The sequence below is a fragment of the Triturus cristatus genome, chromosome 5_1 (assembly GCF_964204655.1).
Source record: "Triturus cristatus chromosome 5_1, aTriCri1.1, whole genome shotgun sequence".
Classification (NCBI taxonomy): Eukaryota; Metazoa; Chordata; class Amphibia; order Caudata; family Salamandridae; genus Triturus; species Triturus cristatus.
Genome location: NC_140587.1, coordinates 89,290,160 through 89,318,012, shown reverse-complemented (window position 1 = coordinate 89,318,012; position 27,853 = coordinate 89,290,160). Strand labels below are relative to the sequence as shown.

Below are 27,853 nucleotides of genomic sequence, written 5' to 3'. Positions count from 1 at the left end.
ATTTCATTTAAGAAATCGCAATTTGCGATTTCTTAAATGCTTACGCAAACTTAAGAAATCGCTAAATTAGCGATTCCTTAAATTTGCGTTGGGAATTAGCCTAATACATCCCGTTTTGCGAATTTTTAATCGCAAATGCTGTATTTTGCGAATCGCAGCGTTTGCGACTAAAAATTCACTTGATACATATGCCCCCTAGTGATAGAATGTGAGATCCGACTGCAGCCTTTTCTTTTATATGGGGCACTCGTGGCTGCGATACTAAATTGGTGGCCGGAAGGCACATTAGAGACCCCAAAAGGACATATGCACACTCGATGGGAAGCAGAGAGCGATTGCCTTTTATTGAAGGTGCTATTCGACCAATTCAAGAATGAGCTGATTGGGCTGCTGGAAAAATGGGGCATGGACCTGGGGACCCCACCTAGTGATGGCGATTGGGGCCACATCTTGAAATTTACCCCCGAGTTTCGAGGGAATCCAGGTTTCAATTACTTCAGTATTACTACCTGCATAGAGTGATCTCTCTCCTAAAAAGATCGATGTCATGTTCCCAGGTGCGCATGCCCAAGATGTAACTCAGAGGGAGCAGATCTTTACCGTATGGTGTGAGGGTGCCCGACGCTAACAACATATTGGGAAGCAATAGTGCTATTTGTTAACATATCCGGAAAGGAAGACCAGCGACCTGTCGTCTAGGATTTGTTTCTAGGGCCAAATCAAAGGCTGTTAGGTCGAGATTCATAGATGCCGCATAAACATCAGTGGAGAGCTCCAGGTAGACCTGCTCTATGGAGTTGGGGAAAGTAGTTATTCAAATGGGTGGATTATGAGGGTTAGGCACTGAAAGGAGAAATAAAGCGGGGACTGTCAGTCAAAACACTTTATTTTGGCCATATGCCATTAAAGAGGCATGCATATAAAAAATACATTAAGATACGAAGTATGCAATATCAAAAACAATAAAATAGCCTACAAATGTCATATACATGCATTAAAATTATTTCAAAACAATCAATAAAACATTAGCCATCAACGTGTACATACAAAAGAGACACTGCATGAAAAGAGAAAGCCTTGGTTTTTAGAGGCCACATATGAAACCCATCGACTCGATGCCAGGCACCATTGCTCTCAGCAAGCTAAGATATTAGACTTAAATGTTAGTTGAAGTATCATCTCAAACATCATTCCAGGATAGGTTCTCCTAAGGGCCGTTCTTCATTATTGCCCTCTAAAGTGGCCCGTAATAAAACATTTTTCCTCCTCATACGCCACATGGCAAGCAGATACCTACACACTACAAAAACATGTGGTTGCTAATGTCCGTTTGTAAGATTCTGCGGGCCTCTACGCACTGTGTGGTATCCAGGTTCCTGCAGATTGGTGTAATCCATCTGACCCCGGCCCTTCTATACTCAGGACGAAAAACCCAGGTCATGAGCCACTCTTTCTTCGCTATGGTCCCATGATGGGCAGACCGTCTCAGGCGGTCTATCTGAGCTCACCCATTTCTACATGATTGTTCGAATTGGTAGTGACCCATGCCTGAACTGAACATACAGCTTCATGGCCAGATTTGCTTCGATTTCATCTTAGAACTGCTAAACGTTGTAAGAGTCCTTTATCCTTAGAAAGCAATCAGTCATAGTACCCGGGCCTGGCTTGACGGCAGCATTCCAGACTTAAGGTTCCTGAAGTACCTCTTAAGGTCCAATTTTCTGGTTTCGAAAGCAGTCCCCCCTGCATCATCCCAAAGTTTTACTAGCCCCATGCTTAAAAGTGAATCACTAACATATTTAATACAGGGAAGGTTGCCAAGCCCTGGGAGACTAAGTATCTCTTTGAGGCCATAGCGGTAAAAGGACAGTTCAGGAGTAGCTCATAGTTTTCTCCAGGAGACGTGTGGGAACTCGGGGTGGTAGGACATTTTTGGTTGCCTGAAGATACCAGGCTATGAGGAAAATATGTGTTTTAGTCAAGGTTTGAGGTTTGCAATGCCTTCTGGGTAAAATTACCTGGTGAGAGCCGCTGGCCATTGCTGACTCCTGCTGTGCCTGTCCTGCTGCTTTCTGCCCTCCTTGCTTGGTGGTGAGAAGGACTGAATCTGGATCTCTACATCCCCAGAACCAAGTGACTCCAAAGGCTTGCTGGCTTGCCTCCTGTTCTGAAGTCTCAGAGACATCAAAGACTTAATTTAACCCTACTACGCCCTCTGGGTGTTTCTGCAAAGAATCCATGCATCACCTGCTTGCAACAGTTAGAAGCGACAAATTCGCCTTCGACACCTCAACGCTTCAAGGACTTGACAGCATTGACAGTGCGGCTCGACGATGACACACTTCATTGCATAGGAGCTCGATGACACAGGAAATGACTGCATGACTCGGAACTAACGCATTGCCTACAATCCTTGAGATCGAAGGCGGTGCATGGCCTCCTCCGCTCCTTTCAGCTGGTCCTCAACGACAATTCTTTTCTTCGTTAAGGTACTGTTTCAGCAGCGCCCACATGGCTTCTGTATCTGACCCACGCTCCATCATGGTTGGCTTGGCCTTTAAAATTTGACATGGTCCAGTGTGACAAGATAGCCCCGGTTGGCGCTTTATGACTCTAAGCTCTAAAATTCAATATATTCTTTAAAAATTCTTAATTCCGATCCTACTCATTTAATTTTGTCATTTTGACCCTGCTTTCTTGCTCATAATAAGCTCTATTTTCCTAACCTGATGTGGAGTATTTCTGTGTGGCGTTTTCAATGTTTTACTGTATTAAGTGTTGCACAAATACTTTACACATTGCCTCTTTAGTTGAGCCTGTGCCAAGCTACCATAGATTGAGCTCAGGTTAATTTAGGGTGTATATTTGACTTACCCTGAGTAGAGTGGTGGCCCCTACTGGGACAGGGTGCACACCTCTGACAACTAGAGACCCTATTTCTAATAAAATTGATTCAGTCTCCCGATTTCTATGGGTTTGGCTATAAAGTGATAATGACGCTAGAGCGATCCTAAAAGGCTTGCAGTGCTTAGTAGCCATGTGCGTCGTTCATGCCTTTTCATTAAAAAATGGCCCTGGTTTGCAGCAGAGGTTTTTAAGTTTGCTATGTCCACTATGGGAGTATCTCTGCAATATTCTCACCTGTACACTGCATGATGTGTATGTGCTCACTACAATTCATAAGAGAGAACTACCCCATCACGGTTTGGGACCAGATCACCGAAGTTCACAAGCCCAGCTGTATACTTGATTACAACAAGTACATGGGCGGAGTAGATAGAACGGCCACGTTCTTTAGTCCTACAGTGAGAGTCGTAAAACTCACACTTGGTATTAGAAACTGGTAATCCACCTGATCCAGATGGCAACATACAATGTGTATGTTAATTGTCATCTGACCACCACAGGAAGCCTCATGATTTTCCTTGACTTTCAGGTGTCCATCATTGAACGTTTTTCTGCTACAGAAGCAGCAGCCTCCACTTTATATGCTCTGGAGGATGTGGCAAGACGGCAGGATCGACAATTTGCTGATCCTGGAACAACTAAAAAGACTCTACCGTGTTGTTGTTGTAGAGTCTGCTCTAAGCCAGAAAAGAGGCAGGAGAGTCATGTTCACTATCCCCAGTGCCCATCTCAGCCAGCTAGTGTTTTCCTACTTGCTTTATGTTATACCATACAAAAGTGAAGTATTGGGAAATTGACTGTTGTAGTGCTGCTGTCAGGTAAACTTTTTAATGGCTGTGCATTGATACCTACCTTCAATGGGCCACTACTTCACTAGGCAAGCAGCCACAGAATTGTAGTTCCTCTACTTGAGGAAAACATGGACTTCCTTATGGTCTGCGCGACTTCTTTATCTACTGTCAGAACATGGTAGGTGTACTGTTTGGAGATTGACAAGTGCATTATAGTCCTCACACTCCACATAATGGTGGACGGAACATATCCACGTTGTCATTGTGCAAGTACCCTCTGTGGCAAAATTGTAAAGGCTTGACTGAATTTTGAAGTACTTTTTAGGGAACTTATGTATACAATAGGAGTGGGCGGCATTTGCGTAGTCGCGCTACGCAAAGCTCCGCGAAATGGTAAAAAATCTCCGCGAACATGCAGAAATTCCACGAACACGCGGAATTGCTTGTTCCACCCCTTCGCAATGCTTTTTTCCTGTTCGCAAACGCTGTTTGCGTGCTCGGGGAAAATATCTTGCAAACATGCATTTTGAAAGTGCGAACAAGCAAAAAATTCCGCAAAGCCGCAGATCACGGAATTTTTGGCAATTTCGCGTTCTTAGCGGAACGCAAAATTACCCAAATTCCACAAATTCCAGGAGCGGAGCGGAATTTACCACCCAGGCCTAGTATACAACACAAGGACCACCTTGGTTGCCCACGTGAACTAGAGTAACTGTAATAAGTCAAACAAATGTCCTGTGGGACTCAGTCACCAACACTTCTACTTGCTTTGAAAGTTAACAAACTCAATTAGTAACATGTTTCATAATCCCCGTTATTTAAAAGGATACAGTACACAGTGCTTGCATTAAGATGATGTTCACATTTTTAGAATCGGGACAATACACATTTGAGTATGTATCAAAATTAGTGCAGATGGCCCAGTGTACCGACAGTGAACTAATATGTATACAACATAGAAGAAAACAGAGAGCAGATTCCAAGGTTGTATATGATTTTACATCAACAAAACATAAGTGGAGGTAACGTCTGTTCCAATATGGTACCTCTTGGTGAACCATAACATGTTTTGAAAGCAACTCAAGGAGGAAATGTTGACAATTCAATCTATAGTTAGTCTTTGGGTCTCTTCAGGACCAAAGGCCTGTAGAAACAGTAGAATCTTGGGACCTTCAATAAGGCATCCTGTAGCAATACAAGCAAGAATACTTCAAGAGAGAGTTTACAATGTATATCCCGATCTGCGGTTAGTCGAACAGTTCCGGTGGGGTAAACAAATTATTAATGAGAAGTACATCTTTGTATTGTGTGGAGAAAGTGGTCCCACCTAGACATACAGGAGTACTCATAGACAAAGTCAACAATGCAAAATGCACCTCTCGGTTCCTTAGTCGGTCCCATAGAGGTAAATGGATAACTCAGGAAAGGCACACATTTGCATTGTGTCACGCCACCAACATCATTTCAGATCATGAGATGCTCATACTCACAAAGTCTTTCACACCTGACCACACACAAACTTGCTAATATGCAATGGCACACCAACACAAAACACACACACGCATGTGAATGCTTAAAAAGAGGTGATTAAAAACACATCCAGACAGGCAAATGCAGTCACAGAGATGACTGGAACCACACACACACACACACCAAAAGGCACATGCACATAAATGCATAAACATAGACCTGCATGCAATTACAGCCAGATAGTTAAGATCTCTACATACATGCTCTGGCACATACCATAAAAGATTGTGACTGCTACCTAAAGGCTGGAAGAATACCTCTTGCTTTTGCTTCTTTCATGAAGACTCTTGGAAAGATCTGGGCCTCAACCTCCCGGACAGTGACTGTCTAGCCAGTAAATTTACCTAGTGGAGGCTCAGCCCAGGCTGGATGGTGAACCATTGGCTTTTCTGCCTCTTGAACCTAAACAGGTGCACACACAGACCTGTACATACACAATGGCAGATCTTTAACTACACAGGACTTATGGCTTCCACTCACCCTCATGGTGTTATATTGTTCCTTTTTCCTGAGTTTAGACTCCAAAATGTGTTCCGTCTCTTTCCTCAGACGACACAGCCAGTCCCGGAGCTTCCTCTGCAAAGAGCAAAGCACAAAAGTGACAAGTGTAGAACTATAAAAGGAAGTTGATCATACAAAAATAAACACTAGATGACCATCCAAACATGCAGATTGTAAATACCAACCACAGATGTTCACATTTAAAGTTCCAGTCATACATAACGTGATTACATGTTTTAGCCACAGACATTCAGAAATCTGGAACACATGTACAGATTTTAACTACCTGACCACAAGGTTCCAGATTATATATACAAGCCACACATGTACAGATTGTAAGTACCAGGCCACATGTTTCCAGATCATGTGTACTAGCCACACATGTACAGTTTGTAAGTACCAGGCCAGGTGTTTCCAGATCACATGTACCAGCTACAAACATCCTGAATGGGGTTTCCAGGGCACGTACATCCATAATAAAATACCAGGACAGTCATATATTTAATATATGCCACAAGCTGCCTCCCCTCAGACTCATCAGCCCTCTCCTTGCCTCCTTTTTGTGTCTGCAGCACATCAGAACCTTTGTCATGTCAATGTCATTTTAAATGACAACACTATCTTCCTCTATAGAGCAGGCCCATCTGCTACTAAATCTTATACAGGGGCACAGGCAGTCTGGGAGTAGTGATCAGTCTTGAAAAGCTGTTTTGATAGGCAGACTGCAGTCCTCACAGGGTCTGTGATAGGCAGGCTGCAGATCTTACAGAGACTTTGAGTCTGACCAAGCACCAGCCCCATACATGGTCATTGTCAGGGAAGAGGCAGTCATAACCAGCAAGAACAGACACCAGCCTCTTATAGTTCGGGCTGGACAGTTCCTATGAGGCACAGGGTCACGACTGATTTGCATATAGCTGTGTCTGAACTGGGGTGGCAAAGTGAGCTAAAGAACGATGATGAATTCAACCCAGATCTGTGACTAGGGGTGAGTGCCTGAAAGGTTTCAGCGCTCCGTCCATCATCTACTTGTGTTTGATTTGTTCACCTTAAGTTGGCAGGGTATGCCCAGAAGTGGGTCCCTTGCTCACTTTTCCACTGGATTCAAGCTAGCCTGACTGATGAGGGCTGTTAGCCCGAAACCAGTCCCAAGATGCTTGTTTCCAGTCCAGGGAAGACATAGCTTGGCAGATCGGGCTGGACTGTTCCCATGAGGCACAGAGTCTGTCCATCATCTCCTTGTGTTTGCGCTAGCCTGTTATAGGCCTGACAGCGAGCACAAGTGAGCCAGGACCTACCCTCACTGTGGGGGAACAGCCACCAGCCTCATAAAGGGTCTGTGCCAGGGAGGCAGTGACATCAGAAGGATTTGTGGGGCCCTAGCTAATATATATTTTGGGTCCCCCTGTTTGTTTGAAGCTACTTTGACATTTGTACCCCTTGTTGGCTCATTCAAGCCCTTGTGATGCCAAACAATACTGAATTACGTGTTAAACCTTTAGAACATTGGGTCACATGAAAACAGACAAAAGTTCGAGCTGTCTGGTGCCCACCAACCCAATAGTATCAAAAGAAAGCTTGGACCAGCAGTGAAAAATTTTTTTTTTCAGTTGGGATCAATATTTTTTGCATCATTTTATGCTGAAACCAGTGCCTAAATACCTTGTTGCTCCCATTGTAGGAGTCATTTACTAACAGTTTAGCTTTAGTTACCAAATATTTATACTCACAAATATCTCACCCTTCACCACCAGCATTCTTGCTGCAATAGTGAAGTCAGGGCTCTGCTCCGAGGAATCTTTCCATTCCATTGGTTTAATTGAAATATGTTTCTCCTAATTTCTCTTCCCTGCCTTATCCGTCTTCTCTTTACATGTGTGCACTTTGTTGGCTGGACAGTTACCTGTGACCCTGCTGCGTAAGGGGCAGAATACAAGAGATGGCCAAAGACTTAAAGAGAACAGTACAGCGAGAGATGTGAAGTAGAGATAGAGAAGATGTAGGAATGTGTGTGGTGTGGGGAGAGAAGTCAAATAATTAGAAAAATACAAATAAGGAGAGGCAGAAAGATGTTGGCAAATAAAGAGAGGACGAGAAATAGGCAAGGTTTTAGAGTCTGGTGGAGAGATAGAGATAGGGAGAAGGAGTACAGTACTCAAAAGGGTGAGGAACAGAGGTAACCTAGGAAGTGAATTAGAGAGAGATAACAGCACTAAGAGGTAGACAGAGACAGGTAAAGCTAATAGTGGGGAAGATAGAAGGTAGAGAGAAGGATGAAGGGTGCAAAGAGAAATGTAGTCCAGAGTGAAAATAATAGGTTTAGAGACATTCATGAAATAGAGAAAGAGGTTAGGTTTACAGACAGATAGAGAGAGAGAAAAGGTAGAGAGAAGGATGAAGGGTAGAAAGAGAAGTGTGGTCTAGAGTGAAAATATGAAGTTTAGAGACATGCATGAAATAGAGAAAGAGATTAGGTTTATACAGAGGTAGAGAGCTGTGAGATAGAAAAACAGGAAGAGATGGTGAAGTAGAGAGATCTATAAAGAAAGAGGTTGAGAGATAATTGAGGTGGAGGGTGAAGTGAAATGGGAAGAGGGTCCACTGAGAGATGTATTTGTGTGAGAGAGAGAGAAAGAGAGAGAGGCAAAGGAGTTGATAATAGAGAAAAAGGGATAGAGGGAGAGAAACAGAGGCGGCTAGGAGGGAGCAGGATATTAACAGAGGTGACTGAAAGGGAACATAGGTGGAATCAGAGAAAGAGGCAGCTGAGAGGTGAGGTAGTGAACTAATAATGAAGTAAATTATGAGGTTAATTACTGACAGAGAGCAGGGGGTCTAGAGAGGTGAGGTAGTATATGCGATGTGATGCTCAGAGAAACTAGATAGGTGAGAGGGGTTAGTGACGTAGATAAAGGGCTGAGAGAGGTAAGGTAGTAAAGACATATAGAGACAGAAAAAAGGGGAGCAGTAAAAATAGACAAGAGGTTGTGTGAGAAGTGAAGTAGGTGAAGGAGAGATACAGGGAGGCCAGATGGAAAAAGTGAAGTGAGGTTCAGCCAGAGGGATGAGGTAGAGAGAATATAAGTTTAATAGACACAGAGTTATGGAGGTGCATGGTCATGAGCAAGAAGGAGCGAGATGAAGCTGAGAAAGGTATAATGGCTATATTGAGAGAGAGGTGAGGTATACAAAGGACAGGTAGTGAAAGATGAAGTTGAGAGAGGCATATTGAGTATATTAAGAGATAGATGAGGTATACAAAGGTGAGGTAGAGCAAGATAGAGTTGGGAGAGGTATATTGGGTATATTGCAAGAGAGGTGAGGTATACAAAGGTAGTGTAGAGAGACCTGATTAGGGAGGATGAAAGTACAAAGAAGAGGTGAGATAAAGAGGGAGGTAAGACAAGAGCATTATTGTAGAAGAGGTGAGGTGAGGTAAGGACAGAAAAATGGCACAAAAACATATTTTCAGTTTAATTGCTTCAGATGGAAATTGTTAAGGTTGGTCAGGCCAGGAATGCACACTAAAAGGAAGACTTTCTATCTTTAAAGCAGCAAAACAAGTGCTGCACTGAGTTGCACAAGGGGTAGAAAGCACCACAGAGCAACATTTAATAAACATGACCTGCTGCTACTCCATACCCTATGCTGGTGCACACACAGGCTGCCGGATGAGGGGGATGGCAGTGGGTGCGATGAAAGAGGGCAGTGGCAGGAAAGGATGAGGGGGATGGCAGTGGGTGTGATGAAAGAGGGCAGTGACAGGTAAGGATTAGGGTGTCGACAGTGAGCTTGATTAAAGAGGGCTGTGACAGGTAAGGATGAGGGTGATGGCAGAAGGGGGTGATGAAAGAGGGCAATGACAGGTAAAGATGAGGGTGATGGCAGTGAGTGTGGTGAAAGAGGGCAATGACAGGTAAAGATGAGGGTGATGGCAGGGGGGGTGATGAATGAGGGCTGTGATAGGTAAGGATGAGGGTGATGGCAGTGAGTGTGGTGAAAGAGGGCTGTGATAGGTAAGGATGAGGGTGATGGCAGTGGGTGTGATGAAAGAGGGGCTGTGATAGGTAAGGATGAGGGTGATGGCAGTGAGTGTGATGAAAGAGGGCTGTGATAGGTAAGGATGAGGGTGATGGCAGTGAGTGTGATGAAAGAGGGCTGTGATAGGTAAGGATGAAGCTGAGGCTGATGGCAGGGGGCGTGATGAATGAGGGCTGTGACAGATAAGAATGAGGGTGATGGTTGGAGGGTTGATGGGCTAGTTGCAGTGGAATCATGGTAGAGGATTGGGTAGTGGTGGTTGGGGTTGTTTAAAGATGACAGTAGAGTAATGGCTGAAGACAGTAATGATCGGAGTGTTATGGATGAGTAGGGTGATGAAATATTAAGAATGGCAGAGAAGGGTGATTGCAGAAAAGGGAAACGAGGGGTTAGAGGGAATTGTAGAAATAGGGTCTCTAGTTGGCAGAGGTATGCATTCTGTCCAAGTAGGAACCACCACTCTAGTCAGCGTAAGCTAGATACACACTAAAAGATAACCTGCGCTCACCCTCTGGTAGCTTGGCACAGAGCAGTCCGGCTTATCTAAAGAGGCAATTTGTAAAGTATTTTAGCAACATACACACTCACACACACTGACACATTGAAAACACTACAAACAAACTCCACACAAGGTTGGAAAAATAGACAATAATTGTATGAATATAACAAGACCAAAACAATGAACGTCCAATAAGTAGAAGCAGAGTTAAGAATTTTATGGTTTAAATCTTGTATTGATATTTTCAACCGCACCAAGCAAATACAGCAGCTAATGTAAGTCTTTGAGGTATACAAACAGCTGAGAGCGAAACCGGCTACATGCCATGCTGCAACAGGTACATAAACAACCCCACAGAAGGAATAAGAAAAACAAGAGAAAAAAAACCCAAGAGAGAAGCCCCCCAATTCCCCCTCCCCGTCCTCCCTCACCCATATGCTATGTCTGCATCTGTGTGCGTTTATAAGTGCACTCATTTCTCGGTAGGTTGCTCCGATTCGAGGACCTCCAAGAGGCATAAAAGTCTGAGGTTTTTGGGGCATGTCAACTCATGAAATTCCTGTGACAGTAGTGACACATATGGGTTCCATACCTCTTCGAATTTGTCTCCCTTCCCCGCTTGTGTCATGGAGATCCTCTCCATTCCTACAATGTGCTAAATTCTGTGCAACTATTTTGTGTGTGTCTGGATATTCGCGGTGCCCCAGTGGGCTAGGATGGCCTCCGCTGCTGCTCCCACCATCATACCAATCTGCCGACCGCGGATGGATTTCAGAATGTATGTTAGTGGGTTTGGGAGGACTAGCAACACGTAAGTTGGAAACCGAGGGAGCAGCGTATCCAAGTATTTATCTATATCGTCAATAACCTGTGTCCAATAATTCTGGATCTGCTGGCAGTTCCAGAGAATGCGAACTGGAGTGAAGTGATCTTAGTGAGTGTTTCAGTAAGGGCCATGCTACGTGCTGTGTGGTGAGCCCTGTACACAAGACATTACCATTTCTTTGTGCTCAGGGATCGTCCAAGTTCCTCCTCCAAACACGCCCTCTCAGGGTGGAATGAGTGCATTTGTGTTTGAAGCAAGGGCGTGTACAACTCCGAGATCATGCCTTTATCAGACGATTTGGCCAAGAGCCATCATTCATACTGGGTCAAGCGCCATTGTGCTTTGGCATGATTGTAAGGACACAAAATCCAATGTCTCAGTTGAAAATAGTGGAATCGCTCCGCCTCAGAAAGCCCAAAGTCCTCCTGTAGTTGGGGGAAAGAGAGCAGGCCATCCAAGTCGAAGAAGTGGCCCATGGAGCAGCATGCCAATGCCCTCCATGTGGTGAAATCTGCCGCCGCAAATCCTGGAGTGAAGTTCGGGATCTCGAACAGAGGGATCAGCGGAGACGGATGTAGTCAGACCCAATCTGGTGCTAACACTGTGTCAAACGGACATCGTTGTACGGGTTATTGGGGACAGGTACAGGCTCCATGGCCTGTGTGCTTCAGGGAGAAATGGGATCTTCCAGAGAGACGTACCTGCCACTGTTCTGTCCTGGAAGAGCCAGTGCTTCTCCGACTCGGGACGGCTCCACTCCACCAGATAGCGCAGCTGCGCCACCTTGAAATAGAGTTGCAGACCTGGAACTCCCAGCCCTCCGGCCTCGGAGGGGGTGGGGAGATTGCTCAAGGAGGGCTTCATACGCGGCTTCCGTCCCTGCCAGATGAACTGTGCCAGTTATGATTGGAGTTTCGCGATAGTGCCCTGTGGGGTTAAGAGGGGTATGGTCTGGAAGAGATACAATATCTTGGGGAGGGCCGTCATATTGCAGGCCGCAAACCTTCCCAGCCAAGTGATTCGAAGGTGTGTCCACCTCCCCAGATCATTTTGTATTTGTTGGAGAAGCGCCCTATAATTGCAGTCGATCGTCTCTTGAATTGTGCTGGTTAGTTGAACCCCTAGGTACGGGATAGTCTGTGGGGCCCCCTGCACCGGGAATTGAGCTGCAAGGCGATCCACTGTACCTCGAGGCACCAAAAGATTGAGTGCTTGGGATTTAATTATGTTGACTTGAAACCCTGAGGCTGCCCCGAAAGCCTTCAGCTCCCCCATAAAGGCCGGAAGAAACGTGATCGGGTTTGCTAGAAATGCCAGGACGTCATCAGCATAGAGACTGATGGAATGCCTATCTCCACCAAACGGGACGCCGACAATGTCTGGGTGATCTCGGATCCTCTGGGCCATTGGCTCCATATACAAAGCAAATAATAGGGGTGAAAGCGGGCAGCCCTGGCGGGTGCCTCTGTGTCTGGAGAAGGTGTCTGAGGTGAAACCATTAATCCGGACTGACGCAGAAGGGGCTAGGTAGCAGTTCAGGATGCGAGTTCTGCATTTGTCCCGAAACCCAAAATGCGTCAGTACTTGAGCGCGGTACGGCCAATGGACGCAGTCAAACGCTTTTTCTGCACTGACCGCTAAGAGCATGTATTCCCCTGAAACCTATTTGCCTTGTAAATATTATGCAGGGCACTCTTTGTACTATCTCTGGCTTGTCTATGGGGAATGAAACCCGCTTGGTCTGGGTCCACTAGGTAGGGGAGGCATTCATTGGTTCTGTGGGCTATGATGCTCGTGTACAATTTGAGGTTGCTGTTTAAGAGGGAAATCGGCCGATTGGAGCTGCAACGTTGTGTGTCCTTGCCAGGTGTGAGGAGGACTATTATAGAAGCTTGGAGCATGTCGGAAGGGATTGCCCCAGGCTCTGAAAAGGAATTGTAGAGTTTTGTGAGAACAGGATCTAGAGTGGGGCAAAAGTCTTTATAAAAGGACGCTGAGATCCCATCCGGACCTGGCGACTTCGCAGGTTTGAGGAAATAACCTCCTCGATGTGAATATCCCTGTCAAGGGATTCTGCCTGATCTGGGGTGAGAGGCGAGGTCTTGGCCCCATGCAAATATTGGGATCCGGCCTCACTGTCCAGGCATTGGCAATCGTATAATTGCTCATAAAAGTCCTTAAAAGCATTCGCAATTTCTGAGCTGTCAGTGACCAGGTTCCCCATGGGGGAATAGATCTCAGTAATGCCCTGTTCTTGTCGTTTATCCAGGAGGGTATTAGCCAGGCACCAGCCGCACCTATCTCCCCCAATATAATATGAGTGTCATAGGCGGAAGGCTGAGTATTCTGTCCTATCTGAGTCTTGAGCTGCTAATTGTGCACGCAGATTGGTCAGCTGGCGCCGATCACGGGAGCTCCCGTGCGCTGATGTATGCGTTCAAATTCCCTGGTTTGCCCGGTGAGATCCTCCCTTTTTTCCCTACGCATCTTGTTGTCTGCTGAGGAGATAGCAATACATACCCCTCTAATGACAGCTTTAAGTGCTCCCCACAGTGCAGCTGGCACGGTTTCGGGGGTATCATTGTGTGTGAGATAGTCTTCAAGTGCGTGTTGTATTTGGTCCTACACTGCCTTGCGGAGTAGCAATTAGTCTCGCAGCCACCACGACCTGTAGGGAAGGGCAAACGGGGGAAGAGAAAGTGCGAGTGTAACCGCTCCATGATCGGAAAGCGCTGCAGTGTTTATGTTGATGTATTGTGTGAGTGGGAGAATTTCTTTGGTGCTCAAAAATTTGTCCAGCCTGGCATACGTTTTGTGGGCGTTGGAGTAGTATGAGTATTCCCTGGACGTCGGATGTTTAGCCCTCCATAAGTCCAGCACCCCCATCCACCCTAGTCGTGCCACGCCCTCTGCAGACACCGCCCCGGACTGGCTGTATCTTTGAGCGGACTTGTCCATAGCATTATTGAATACCAGATTAAGATTCCCTCCCAGTAGTACCAGGTGATCCCCGGACCCCAGTGCCCTCTCCAGCGCCCTGTGCAAAAACCCCTCTTGTCTCTCGTTGGGAGTATAGATTGTGCCTATCACGAAGGACCTTCCTGCAATGGAGAACCTATAGATTAATAGTTGCCCCTTGATTTAATCTAGTTTCGGCCCCACCACCCCATAAAAGGACCTGGCCAATAGAATTGCCACTCCTGCCAACTTGGAGGGGGCCAATGAAAAAAATTTCTGCGGAAAGGCCCTTGATTTCAATCTGTGACAGTCCCCTTGTAAGAGGTAGGTTTCTTGCAGTAGGCAGATAACTGCTCGGGAGGCCTTTTGATCGGGTTGTTAAGCCCATGCACATTAATTGTTAAAATGCTAAGAGTATGTCTTGTCATGTGGGCAGCGTCCTAGTGTCTGCTCCATCCAATCCCGCCCACATATCCCCCCCCGACAGACCCTGGTCACTATACAAATCTTGGATAGAGTACGGTGCATAAAGGTAGCGCTACCCCAGTATGGGTGAGTGTGGATCCCAACAAAATCCCATATCAAATGAACAAACAATAATAGTAAAAGAAAATTGAAATCCATTCCTTCATCTAGTCCTGTGGAAAAAAGAAACCACATGGTAGGTCCAAAGGGGTGAAGTAGTGTGGCCAGTGGCTCGACCCCTCCCGCCCGCCACGCGCCCTTATCTGTGCATCGTGCTGAAGATGGATCTGGGTTCAAGGGGCAGCAGTTTTAGCCAATGTAGAGGGAACCCCGTCCAGAGCTGCTTGATGGCCCATAGCGATCTCTTCCGGATTTGGCTTTGAGACCGCACTGCGTCGTCCCACTCTCTGGCAGCCACTTTTCATCGCTCTTTTAGAGGCGGGTAGTGTGCCCTCGGGGCGCTCCTCCTCAGGAGGATCTATTCCTAATACGTGGCAGGTCTCTGCAAGTGAGCCAAGTTGGAGGAGTTTTCCTCCCAGCGGAAAATTAAGCAAAAGGGGTGGCCCCATGAGTAAAATATGCCCAGACTGCTGAGCTGTGCCATCGCCGGATGGAATGATCGACGTTTCTGCAAGGTGAGAGGGGCATGATCTCGAAATAGGGTGGGGGATTGGCCTTGGAAAACAACAGGGTGTGAGCTGCATGCCTTCTTCAGAATCTCCTCCTTAACTAGAAAGTCATGCACGCAGACTAGAATGTCCGGGGGATTAGAAATATTCTGCCTGGGGAGACCCCCCGATGTGCTCTGTTACAGTTGAATCGGGGTTTGTGAAGGGCCCCCCAAGATAGGGTAAAAAAGATCACGGACAAATCCGAAGATGTCATCTCCCTCTGCCCCGGACGCCACCCCCCTGATGTGCACGTTGATCCTCAGGGAACGGCTTTCCAGATCTTCTAGGTGCGACTGCATATCAATGTGCTGCTCCCGGAGTCGAATGACCTCCTGTTGAAGGGACTCCGCTTCTTCCTCGCGACCCGCTTCTTTTTCTTCCAGATCCGCCACGCACTCTCCCAAGGCATCCACATCTCTCCGTGTCTCCTTGATCTCCTGGGCAAACTTACTTTTTAGGGAGTGGAGTTTGTCTCGAAGGGAAGTAAACAGCGCTTCCATAAACGATCGTGTGACCGGTTCCTCAGAGACATTGGCTGGTTGGGATCCGGTCCCGCTCGGCTGCGTCGTCTGATGTGGACCCCCCAGCGCGGGAGAGGAGGTCTTTGATCGAGCGGTCCTTCTTGGGGCACCCGTTCACCTAAGTTTAGGACTCCTAACTTTAGGACTCCTAAATGCCTTCTGTGAATACCGAAAGCCTTAAAATTAGTTTTTTTCTCAGTTTAGTAGTTGTAAAGTTAGGAGTCCTAACCTTAGGACTCCTAAACTGAGAAAAATCCTAATTTTAAGACTTTCGGTATTCACAGAAGACATTTAGGAGTCCTAAATTTAGGACTACTAAATTGAGAAAAATCCTAATTTTAAGACTTTCGGTATTCACAGAAGGCATTTAGGAGTCCTAAACTTAGGAGTCCTAACTATACTACTACTAAATTGAGAAAAATCCTAATTTTAAGAATTTCGGTATTCACAGAAGGCATTTAGGAGTCCTAAAGTTAGGAGTCCTAACTATACTACTACTAAACTGAGAAAAATCCTAATTTTAAGACTTTCGGTATTCACAGAAGGCATTTAGGAGTCCTAAAGTTAGGACTCCTAACTTCTGTGAATACCGAAATGAGTAAGTGCCTTCTGTGAATACCAAAATGAGTAAGTGCCTTCTGTGAATACCAAAATGGTAGTAAGTTTAGGATTTTGTCTTAAGTTAGTTCTGTGAATCGGGCCCCCAGTGTAGGCTCATGGGGTCTGCCACGCGGCCATCTGTATCCACTCTCAATCTAACTTGTTTTATGCCCTGCTCTATCAGTCGCACCACCTGTGAAAGAAGTGTGGCAGCAATAACTAGTGCTGACCCACCGAAGTGAGGGACTGCAGGAGCCAGAGTGAAAATGTGTTAGTTGTGGCATGATCAGCCCAAGAGCGAGGAGATCAGGGCATGGATCCAGAGCTGAGTAAATTAAGAGCCTCGCCTGAATACATGTATTTGTCTGTCTGACACTGTGCTCCTCCCTAATAAACATTGACTCTTCCAGGAAGCTATGCCTAGTATCGAGGATGGCCGAATGTGCAGGACAGCCCCCATCATAAGAGTTTTACCTCTGACATAATTGTGTTGGTTCATGTCATGATAGTGCCAATCACATAATAACGGTCATCTTTGACTATTTTGGGCATTTGTGGTCTAGTTCTGGCATATTGGCAGCCACCACTGACGCATCAATAAAGCCTACTTTAGCCACATCTCACCCCTCCTCTCATGACCTTCTGTTTTAGATTCTGGCTAGCACTTCTGCTCAGCTCCTCGACGCAGTTTAGTGTGATGAAGCACTATACAAGTGAGTTTATTCTCATAACCCTGTTCCATATTCTGATTCTATTCCTTTGTACCTAGTTCTTCTGCTCAGCTCCTCGACGCAGTTTAGTGTGATGGGGCGCTATACACGTGTGTTCACATGACCCTCTGTTCTATATTCTGAGTCCAGTCCCTCTTACCTTGTACTCTTGCTCGGCCTCATTGAGGGGGGTCACGTGGGGCTCCCTGTGTGCACCGCACTCTCTACAAACCGCATACAAGTGTTCGCAGAAGAGCTTCAGAGCCTCACCGTGCTCCTCACACAGACTGCCTTGTATGTGACCTCCAGGAGGCGCTATATCCAGTCTTTTCACCGTTTCCGCCACGTTTGCTAATCTCGTGCTGGGCTTCAGTTCTTTATGCAGGTCAAACCTCTGTCGGCACTCTGGGCAGTGTTTATTGAAAGCCTCGCTGGCCTTGAATCTGGTGAGACAGGAGAGGCAGAAGCTGTGTCCGCAGTCCAAGGTCACGGGGTCAGTGAACAGCTCTGTGCAGATGGAGCAGGTGACTTCTTGTAGGAGCTCGGCCCTGGAGTCTGCAGACGCCATGTTTGTTCTGAGCTGTGCCGGTGCTCTTTTCACTTTTACTTTAAATACTGCGGAGCGGTGAAAACTGAGCATGCATGGAATGCAGTAGAACCAGAGAAACTACAAGCAGCACTTGCAGTTGCAACCCACAAGGGGGAGGGGAGGGAGGGAGGGGAAGGAGAGAGAGAGAGAAGGTGCTTGTTCTGGGCCCAGCCCAGTGAACAAAGACCTGTGTGTGGTACGGTGGCCCAGGGCCCAGCCCCTCTGGCTGTGGACAAAGAGGGTTGTCCCTGTTGGTGCATTGTTCCTGGGCCCAGACTGTGGCTGGGGTAAGTGGTGTTGATCCTGGTGAGACCAATTAAGCACCAGGTAGCACACTTTCAGCTTCTTCCTGTCCTGTTCTGCTTGTCAATGCTCTTAAGGGCACATGCGACCGCAATTTTTGCATTTGGGATGCTTCATCCCAAATGCAAAAATCTTTATTTAAGTAATCGCAAAATTTGTGACTACTTAAATTGCGATTGCATTTAGGAAATCGCAAATTGTGATTCCCTAAATGCAATGTAACAAAAAAACATTGAGATTTTGCTTTTAAGAAAGTTACCATCAACTTAAAGTTGATGTTAATTTGCAAAAACTTTGAAAAATGCACAAAAGTGCATTTTTCAAAGTTCTATGTTGCACACACATGCCCTTAGGGCATGTGTGTGCAACATGTTTTTTAATTGCACTTTTAGGGGGGCATCAGGGTGTCCTTTGGCACCCTGGCACCCTTGAAATTGCATGCGCAATTTACGAGTACCTATTTGGTACTCGCAAATTGCGCATGCAATTTCCATTGATTCCTATGGGCCTCTAAGCCCATAGGAATGAATGGGAAGCCATTCCTTATTTGCGATTCGAAATTTGCAAGCCCAAATAAGGAATGCGTAATTGCGATTCCTACATGCATAAGGAATTGCGATTCCTAAATTGGGATTTCTTAAAAATTGCAATTTAGGAATCGCAATTCCTAAGTTTGATGCAAGTGGCCCATAGTTGTGAGTCCAGTGCCTTCCTAGCAAGGCTTCCAGGCACTTAGCAGCTCTAAGAGACCAGACATAAATGTAATGGAGTTAGGTTTATATAAGTAGGCCAGCCCTGTGTCCTGGCAAAGCTTCTGGACCCAGGTGAGCCATAGCAGGCATGTAAGCTGGCACTTTCTGATGACAAGTAGGCACCATGCCATAGCAGGCATCAAAGGGATTGTTTGTGATGATAGGTGAGCACTGTGCAGTGCCTAGCAGGCATGTAAAGGCTAATTTGTGATGACAGGTGAGCACTGTGCCCTAGCAGGTGTGTAAGGGCTAATGTGTGGTGATAGGTGAGCACTGTGCCCTAGTAGGCATGTAAGGGCTAGTGTGTGGTGATGGGTGAGCACTGTTCCGTAGCAGGCGTGTAAGAGCCAGCTGCTGGTGATAGGTAAGCACTGTGCCCTACCAGGCATGTAAGGGCTAGTGTGCAGTGATAGGCAAGCACTAAGCCATAGTAGGCGTGTAAGAGCCAGCTTGTGGTGATGGGTGAGCACTGTTTCCTTGCAGGCGTGTAAAGGCTAGCTTGTGGTGAAAGGTGAGCACTGTGCCCTAGCAGGTGTGTAAGGGCTAGCTTGTGGTGATAGGTGAGCACTGTGCGATAGCAGGCGTGTATGGGCTAGCTTGTGGTGAAAGGTGAGCACTGTGCCCTAGCAGGCATGTAAGGGCTAGCTTGTGGTGATAGATGAGCACTGTGCCCTAGCAGGCATGTAAGGGCTAGCTTGTGGTGATAGGTGAGCACTGTGCGATAGCAGGTGTGTTCGGGCTAGCTTGTGGTGTTAGGTGAGCACTGTGTCGTAGCAGGCATGTAAGGGCTAGCTTGTGGTGATAGATGAGCACCGTGCCCTAGCAAGCGTGTAAGGGCTAGCTTGTGTTGATAGGTGAGCACTCTGCCCTAGCAGGAGTGTAAGGGCTAGCTTGTGGTTATAGGTGAGCATTGTGCCCTAGCAGGTGTGTAAGGGCTAGCTTTATGGTGATAGGCGAGCACTGTGCCCTTGCAGGCGTGTAAGGGCTAGCTTGTGGTTATAGGTGAGCACTGCACCCTTGCAGGCGTTTAAGTGTAAGCTTTATGGTGATAGGCGAGCACTGTGCCCTTGCAGGCATGTAAGAGCTAGCTTGTTGTGATAGGTGAGCACAGTGCCCTAGCCAGCGTGTAAAGGGGGCCGGTTCTGGTGATAAGTGAGCACTGTGTCCTAGCAGGCGCGTAAGGGCAAGCTTGTGGTGATAGGTGAGCACTGTGCCCTGTCAGGTGTGAAAAGGCTAGTTTGTGGTGATAGGGTAGCACTGTGCCCTAGCAGGCATGTAAGGGCTAGTTTGTGGTGATAGGTGAGCACTCTGCCATAGCAGGCGTGTAAGGGTTGTGTTGGAAGGGGCGATGCCAGGGGGGTTACAGAACACGTTCCTGACCACCCCGTGACCCACCACTCCCAGAACCAGGCCGAGCACCGGCGGGGAGGCCCTTTCAGGAAGGGGTCTCATACTTTAGGATCGCACGCACTGAGCTTGCACTACTTGACAAAGGGACACCACACAGTAGGTTTCAGTAGACGGAGATCTTTATCTAAGATTCTTTGGATCTTTATGATCCGCAAGGTAGTCTTTGGTCGATACAACAAGCTTGGTAATTCCTTCACAGGGGGGTTGGGGTAGCGGGACAGTTCTAGGTTCAGAGTCAATGCCGAGTATCCTTCGCACAGCTCTCAATCCTTGAGCCGGGGGACACGGTACAGTCTCGGGTCCAGCCGGACCAGTGTATTCTCGAGCTGCGACCACGTCCGCAGGGCTCTGGTGGGAAGAAACTGTTGATCGGGTGATCTTCGGGGAGCCGCGATTCACTCTGCAGGCTCAGCCGGTCTTGAGTTGGTGGGAGCCGCGAGTCTCTCAGCAGGGCTCCGATGGTCTTAGAGTCGGGGGGAGCCGCGAGTCTCTCAGCAGGACTCCGGTGTTCTTAGTGTTCTCGGGAGCTGCGACGACGTCAGCAGGGCTCAGATGGTTTCCAAGGGTCAGGTAGCGTCCTTCTTTCCAGTTTCATCGAGCCGCGACCAGGTCCGCAGGGCTCTCGTAGTTCCAGGTCTTCTCTACCTCAGTCCCCTCAGCACCCCCTGTTATACGCCTTCTTCTCTTTGAAGTCCGGCGTCCTCACAGAGAGGGGTCTTGGCGTCTGGGGACGGTGTGTTGGGATTTCCTGCCGCTCGGCTCTTTGATCCTTTCAAGTTGGGCCGGGAGGGACTCCAGACACCCAGCATGCGGGGAGCCAGCTCCCTGGGGGCCCGGAGGGCGATCGAAACCCTCTATTGAGAGGCGGTCAGAGGTGTGACAGAGACTACTCCTCCCTGTCTTGCTTGGGGGGTTCCCTCTCCCTCGGCCGGGCATGGCGCGTTTAAGGTCTAGGTTTCGCTGGGGCCCCGGGCCGGCCATCGGAACATCGGGACATGGTGGCCGGGGGTCTTCGGTGGCTACGGGGTGGGGAGGCCGGGCGGCTATAACCAGGGATAGTGCATGAGTTGGGTTGGGGTGCTAATGGTTATGGAGGCCCACGCCACGAGGCCGGGCCCCACAGGTTGGTTGTCGTGATAGGTGTGCATTGTGCCTTAGCAGGCGTGTAAGGGCTAGTTTGTGGTGATAGGTGAACACTGTGCGATAGCAAGCATGTGCGGGCTAGCTTGTGGTGATAGGTGAGCACTGTGCCCTAGCAGGCATGTAATCTGGCAGTTTCTGGTCATAAGTAGGCATCGTGCCCTATCAGGCGTGTAAGGGCTAATTTGTAGTGATAGGTGAACACTGTGCCATAGCAGGCGTGTAAGGGCTAGCTTGTGTTGATATGTGAGCACTGTGCCCTAGCAGGAGTGTAAGGGCTAGCTTGTGGTTATAGGTGAGCATTGTGCCCTAGCAGGTGTGTAAGGGCTAGCTTTATGGTGATGGGCGAGCACTGTGCCCTTGCAGGCGTGTAAGAGCTAGCTTGTGGTGATAGGTGAGCATTGTGCCCTAGCCGGTGTGTAAAGGGGCAGGTTCTGGTGATAGGTGAGCACTGTGTCCTAGCAGGCGTGTAAGGGCAAGCTTGTGGTCATAGGTGAGCACTGTGCCCTACCAGATGTGTATGGGCTAGTTTGTGGTGATAGGGTAGCACTGTGCCCTAGCAGGCGTGTAAGGGTTAGTTTGTGGTGATTGGTGAGCACTGTGCTGTAGCAGGCGTGTAAGGGTTGGTTGTGATGATAGGTGAGCACGGTGCCCTAGCAGGCATGTAAGCGTTAGTTTGTGGTGATAGATGAGCACTGTGCCCTAGCAGGCATGTAATCTGGGAGTTTCTGGTCATAAGTAGGCATCGTGCCCTTTCAGGCATGCAAGGGCTAGTTTGTAGTGATAGGTGAACACTGTGCCCTAGCAGGCGTGTAAGCGCTAGCTTGCGGTTATAGGTGAGCACTGTGCCCTAGCCGGCGTCTAAAGGGGCAGGTTCTGGTGATAGGGGAGCACTGTGCCCTATCAGGTGTGTAAGGGCTAGTTTGTGGTGATAGTTTAGCACTGTGCCCTAGCAGGCGTGTAAGGCCTCGGTTGTGGTTATAGGTGAGCATTGTGCCCTAGCAGGTGTGTAAAGGCTAGCTTTATGGTGATAGGCGAGCATTGTGCCCTAGCAGGAGGGTAAGGGCTAGCTTGTGTTTATAGGTGAGCATTGTGCCCTTGCAGATGTTTAAGGGCTAGCTTTATCATGATAGGCGAGCACTGTGCCCTTGCAGGCGTGTAAGAGCTAACTTGTGATGATAGATTAGCACTGTGCCCTAGCCGGCTTGTAAAGGGGCAGGTTCTGGTGATAGGTGAGCACTGTGTCCTAGCAGGCGTGTAAGGGCAAGCTTGTGGTGATAGGTGAGCACTGTGCCCTTTCAGGTATATAAGGGCTAGTTTGTGGAGACAGGGTAGCACTGTGCCCTAGCAGGCGTGTAAGGGCTAGTTTGTGGTGATAGGTGAGCACTGTGCCGTAGCAGGCGTGTAAGGGTTGGTTGTGGTGATAGGTGAGCACTGTGCCTTAGCAGGCGTGTAAGGGCTAGCATGTGGTGATAGGTGAGCACTGTGCGATAGCAGGCATGTACAGGCTAGCTTGTGGTGATAGGTGAGCACTGTGCCCTAGCAGGCATGTAAGGGCTAGCTTGTGGTGATAGATGAGCACTGTGCCCTAGCAGGCATGTAATTGAGCAGTTTCTGGTCATAAGTAGGAATCGTGCCCTATCAGGCGTGTAAGGGCTAGTTTGTAGTGATCGGTGAACACTGTGTACTAGCAGGCGTGTAAGGGCTAGCTTGTGTTGATAGGTGAGCACTGTGCCCTAGCAGGAGTGTAAGGGCTAGCTTGTGGTTATAGGTGAGAATTGTGCCCTAGCAGGTGTGTAAGGGCTAGCTTTATCGTGATAGGCGAGCATTGTGCCCTAGCAGGAGTGTAAGGACTAGCTTGTGGTTATAGGTGAGCATTGTGCCCTTGCAGGCGTGTAAGGGCTAGCTTTATGGTGCTATGCGAGCACTGTGCCCTTGCAGACATGTAAGAGCTAGCTTGTGGTGATAGGTGAGCACTGTGCCCTAGCCTGCATGTAAAGGGGCAGGTTCTGGTGATAGGTGAGCACTGTGTCCTAGCAGGTGTGTAAGGGCAAGTTTGTGGTGATAGGTGAGCACTGTACCCTATCAGGTGTGTAAGGACTGGTTTGTGGTGATAGGGTAGCACTCTGCCCTAGCAGGCGTGTAAGGGCTAGTTTGTGGTGATAGGTGAGCACTGTGCCGTAGCAGGCGTGTAAGGGTTGGTTGTGGTGATAGGTGAGCACTGTGCCTTAGCAGGCGTGTAAGGGAATCTTGTGGTGCTAGGTGAGCACTTAATCAAACAACATTTGTAGAGCGCACTACATACCCGTGAGGGTCGCAAGGTGCTGGAGGGGCACTACTGATCGAACAACCAGGTCTTGAGTAGCCTCCTGAAGGTCTGCAGGTCTTGGGTCTGTTGTAGGGTCAGTGGGAGGGTGCTCCAGGTCTTGGCGGCGAGGTGGGAGAAGGTCCTCCCGCCGGTGGTTGTTCTTCAGATGTGTGGGACGGTGGCGAGTGCGAGGTCGGCGGAGCGGAGCTGGGGGTTGGGGGTGTAGAAGGGGAGTCGTTTGTTGAGGTAGGCTGGGCCGGTCTTGTGGAGTGCCTTGTGTGCATGGGTGAGGAGCTTGAAGGTGATACTCTTGTTGACGGGCAGCCAGTGCAGGTTTCTCAGGTGGGGGGTGATGTGGCCCTGGCATGGTACATCGAGGATCAGTCATGCTGAGGCGTTTTGGATGCGTTGCAGTTGTTTGATGAGCTTGGTTGGGGCTCCTGCGTAGAGGGTGTTTCCGTAGCAGAGTCAGCTGCTGACGAGGGCCTGGGTGACTGTTCTTCTTGTATCTGTCGGGACCCACCTGTAGATCTTGCGGAGCATGCGGAGGGTATTGAGGCAGGAGGAGGAGATGGCGTTGACTTGCTTGGTCATGGAGAGCGTTGAGTTGAGGATGATTCCCAGGTTGTGTGCGTGGTCAGTGGGTGTCGGGGCTGTCCCCTGTGCCGTCGGCCACCAGGAGTCGTCCCAGGCTGAAGGGTTGGAGCAGAGGATGAGGACCTCCGTTTTGTCCGAGTTCAGCTTCAGTAAGCTGGTCTTCATCCAGTCGGCGACGGCCTTCATTCCTTCGTGGAGGTTGGCTTTGGCGGTGATGGGGTCCTTGGTGAGGGAGAGGATCAGTTGAGTGTCATCGGCATAGGAGATTATGTTGAGGTCGTGCTGTCGGGCGACGTGTGCGAGCGGGGCCATGTACATGTTGAACAGTGTCGGGGTGAGGGCGGAGCCCTGGGGTACGCCGCAGATGATCTCGGAGGCTTTGGATCGGAATGGGGGAGGTGGACGCTCTGGGCTTTGCCGGAGAGGAAGGAGGTGGTCCGTTCCAGGGCTTTGTCTCAGATCCCTACAGCGTGGAGGCGTGCGCGTAGTATGCGGTGGCAGACGGTGTCGAAGGCGGCGGAGAGGTCCAGGAGGATGAGGGCTGCAGTCTCAGCATTGTCCAGCAGTATCCTGATGTCATTGGTGGCAACGATGAGGGCAGTCTCGGTGCTGTGGTTGCTGCGGAACCCTGACTGGGAAGGGTCCAAGATTCTGTTTTCTTCGAGGTATCGGGTTAGCTGTCTGTTGACAATCTTCTCGATGACCTTGGCCGTTCTTGAGGTCTCTAGGGTCTGCATTGAGTTTTTTTAGTACGGCGTTGATCTCAGCGTGTTTCCAGCGCTCTGGGAAGGTCGCGGTCTTGAGGGAGAGATTGATGATGTTGCGCAGGTGGGGTACAATGGAGCTGCTGGCGTTGTTGAAGATGTGGTGCGGGAATGGGTCTGACGGGGAGCCGGAGTGGATTGTGCTCATGGTCTTGATGGTGTCATCGATGCTCACGCTGGTCCAGGCTAGCAGGAGGTCGTGGTCGATGGTGTGGGGAGAGACTGTTGTGTTGCTGTCTGTTGGGGCTGTCTGGGTGTTGAAGCTGTCGTGGATGTCTGCTATCTTGCGGTGGAAGTGATGGAGCAGGGTTTTTTCTTTAAAACTGAATACCTGTTTCATTTTTGCATGTTATAAAGAAAAGTACTACTGATTAATCATTAATTACTAAAGAGATGTTAAAGTCTTGCCTAACCAACCTTATTAACAAGAGAATTATACGTGGGAATACTATTGCATGGCTACAATAATAAGTGAACTAAGTTGGTGAGCAAACTGACAGAAATCGATGTTGCTTATGTAATGTTATTGTGTTTGCGCTTATAATTAGTATGCATTAATGGCTTTTGATGTCGCAAATGGATAGATAAATACATACACATAAGGGTATTAGCAGGGAAATAACACTGTATAATCATTTCCGTGCAGTAATTCTGTTTTATGTCTTATTTCATTTAAGTTGGCCATTGTGGCCTACCAGAAAATGGCTACCACCCGCAGCCTGCATTCGAGTTGATGGAAATTTTTGCAAGGAAGCTTTGCGCTGTCTGTGACCTTGCCCACTCGACAAAACTGAAAAGCCATGATCATGACGACAAATCCAGGACGGATGCCAAGAGCCCCTGAACATGAAATTTGTTTCGAATTACAAATGCTGAACTTATGAACTGGTGATACCACCACTGGGATACAAATTATCTTAAAAAGACATCCGTAGAAGTATCGAATTAGTCATGGACACTCAATTTTTCTATTCATTTTGGACAATCTAAGTGTGAGAAAATCTTGCACTGTATCGCAAATGTACCAAGAGGACATTATTTCCGCCATTTCATCCGTTCTGAATATTAAAATGTAACATTACAGAATGTAAATTTAGTATAAATATTAGTAGACTAGAGAGGTCTAGCGCCACTTCTTCCCGAACTGATGATCCGAGGTCCCTATGCTGACGGAGAGGACGGAGACTCTACATGACGGCAAGACACTCTGTTTCTTCTACTGAGGACCGGTTCTGACTTAGGATCTGACATTTAGACAGAATAGGTCAATATGAGAGAAATTAATTTGCATTTAATTGGCTTTTCCTACAATTTTAGATAAACGAACATTCTGTTTGAATCTCTGTGTCGGGTGGTTATTTTCTTGTCATGATTATTGAATTTATTTGCATATTCTTTGAAATGTTTTCGCTGAATTTATAAGCAACTAGTTGGTCGCATTGACCTCAAGGTATATGCAGATTGGTTAGGTATCAGAAAGTGTTTCCCCTTATACATGGCACGGATAAGAGTGGTAGGATGAATGTTGGTGTAATGGGCCCCACCAGCGTGTGATGTGTGTGTGCGTGTGTGACTGTGAGATCACTCCGTCCGTGGAAGTAGAGGGGATTCGGAAGCTCCGATCTGCACCAGTTTCTTGGTAGCAGAATGATGGTTAACTATTGTCTTGGTCTGGCGAAATTGCGTGTATATAGGCTTGTTGATTATTGATTGATATTTGTACTAACACTGTATGTTGAAGTCGTGTTGAGTTTTATGTATTGTGAACGGCTTCTGGAACGTAGGGAGTCGGTGACAGTTCCGTAGTAGGGCAGAGGGAGTGCTGCTCTCAGAAAAAGGCGGGATTGTTGGCCCTGTATGCAGACAGGGGAAAACGTGTGACAAGTGAAGTTGCGCGTCGCATTGTCTGGGTTCGATGAGGTAGCATCGCCGAGTGTTGCCATTAGAAACTTATTTTCTGTGTGAGAGAAGTGTATATGATAGCGAAGGTTATCTGTGAAGTTCTGGTCTTAGGTCTCAGGGATCCGTATGGCATTCCGTTAAAGCTTATCACTAGAGAGGTAATAGGTATTCTCTGAGCTTGTTAGAAGGACAGGGCAGAGGTAAGCGCTGCTTTGTTAACGTGTGATATAATTCTGTAGTAGGACAGACTGTTCGCTGTTCTCGGGAAAGACAGAATTCTGTGTGGATGTACTACATTTTCTGGTGTGAAAGTGCATGAATGAGAAGGCATTCTGGCTAATTGTGAAACTCTTAGGAGCATTCCGGAGAGAACAGTTAATTGGTGCTTGTTAGAAGGGTAGAGTAGAGGGATGTGCTACTTTATCAACGGAAGTAACGATTCTGTAGTAGGGCAGAGGTAAGCGATGCTCTCGGGAAAGGCAGAATTCTCGTGGGAAAGGTCTTTTGCTGTTCTGTGGCTAGCGAAGCAGACAATGGAGATGTTTGTATGTTGTAACTAACAGACTCGTAGAAGTTGAAACAAAGTCTACCAAGTAGTCTTGTAAAGGAGGGGTAGACGCGAGAGACAGGAGACAAGAGCAAAAGCTGCTGCAGCGACTGCTGACGTCAGGGAGACCGCGCTGTGATTGGACAGTGGGTTGGAACGGTGGAAAGTACGGTGATTGGTGCGCTAGTGTACGTCGCGCTAGGATTGGGAGACATACAGGGTGACGTAGACACTTCAGGATTGGTGCGTTGGTGTGAGTCGCGCTGGGATTTGTGGACTGAGACAGTGACGTAGACGCTCCAGGATTGGTGCGTAAGTGTGAGTCGCGCTGCAATTGGACAGAAGATCGTACAGTTGTAGAAAGGATAAACAGCTTGTGGAGAATAAGAGAATGTATTACCACGCTGAAAACCTGGTTTGACAAGGATAAGGATATTGTGACTAGGGAAGGACAGTTATTGCCCCCGATAAGAACCCCGGCATCCTTCATGGTTGAGAAGTATGGGTATCATACCTGTATT

At 47.9% G+C, this 27,853-nt stretch overlaps 1 protein-coding gene across 1 annotated transcript in view; it reads right to left on the bottom strand.

The window, feature by feature from the left end:
• The window catches only part of LOC146830285 (E3 ubiquitin-protein ligase TRIM39-like), a 199,185-nt gene extending 181,597 nt beyond the window's left edge, over positions 1-17,588 (bottom strand). Inside the window, exons 1-2 of the mRNA XM_085604474.1 lie at positions 17,181-17,588; positions 5,709-5,804 (exon numbers count right to left, since the gene is read on the bottom strand). Coding sequence (XP_085460600.1) covers positions 5,709-5,804; positions 17,181-17,588 — 504 coding nt within the window. The remainder of the gene's footprint in view (positions 1-5,708; positions 5,805-17,180) is intronic.
• Positions 17,589-27,853: the final 10,265 nt, after the last annotated feature.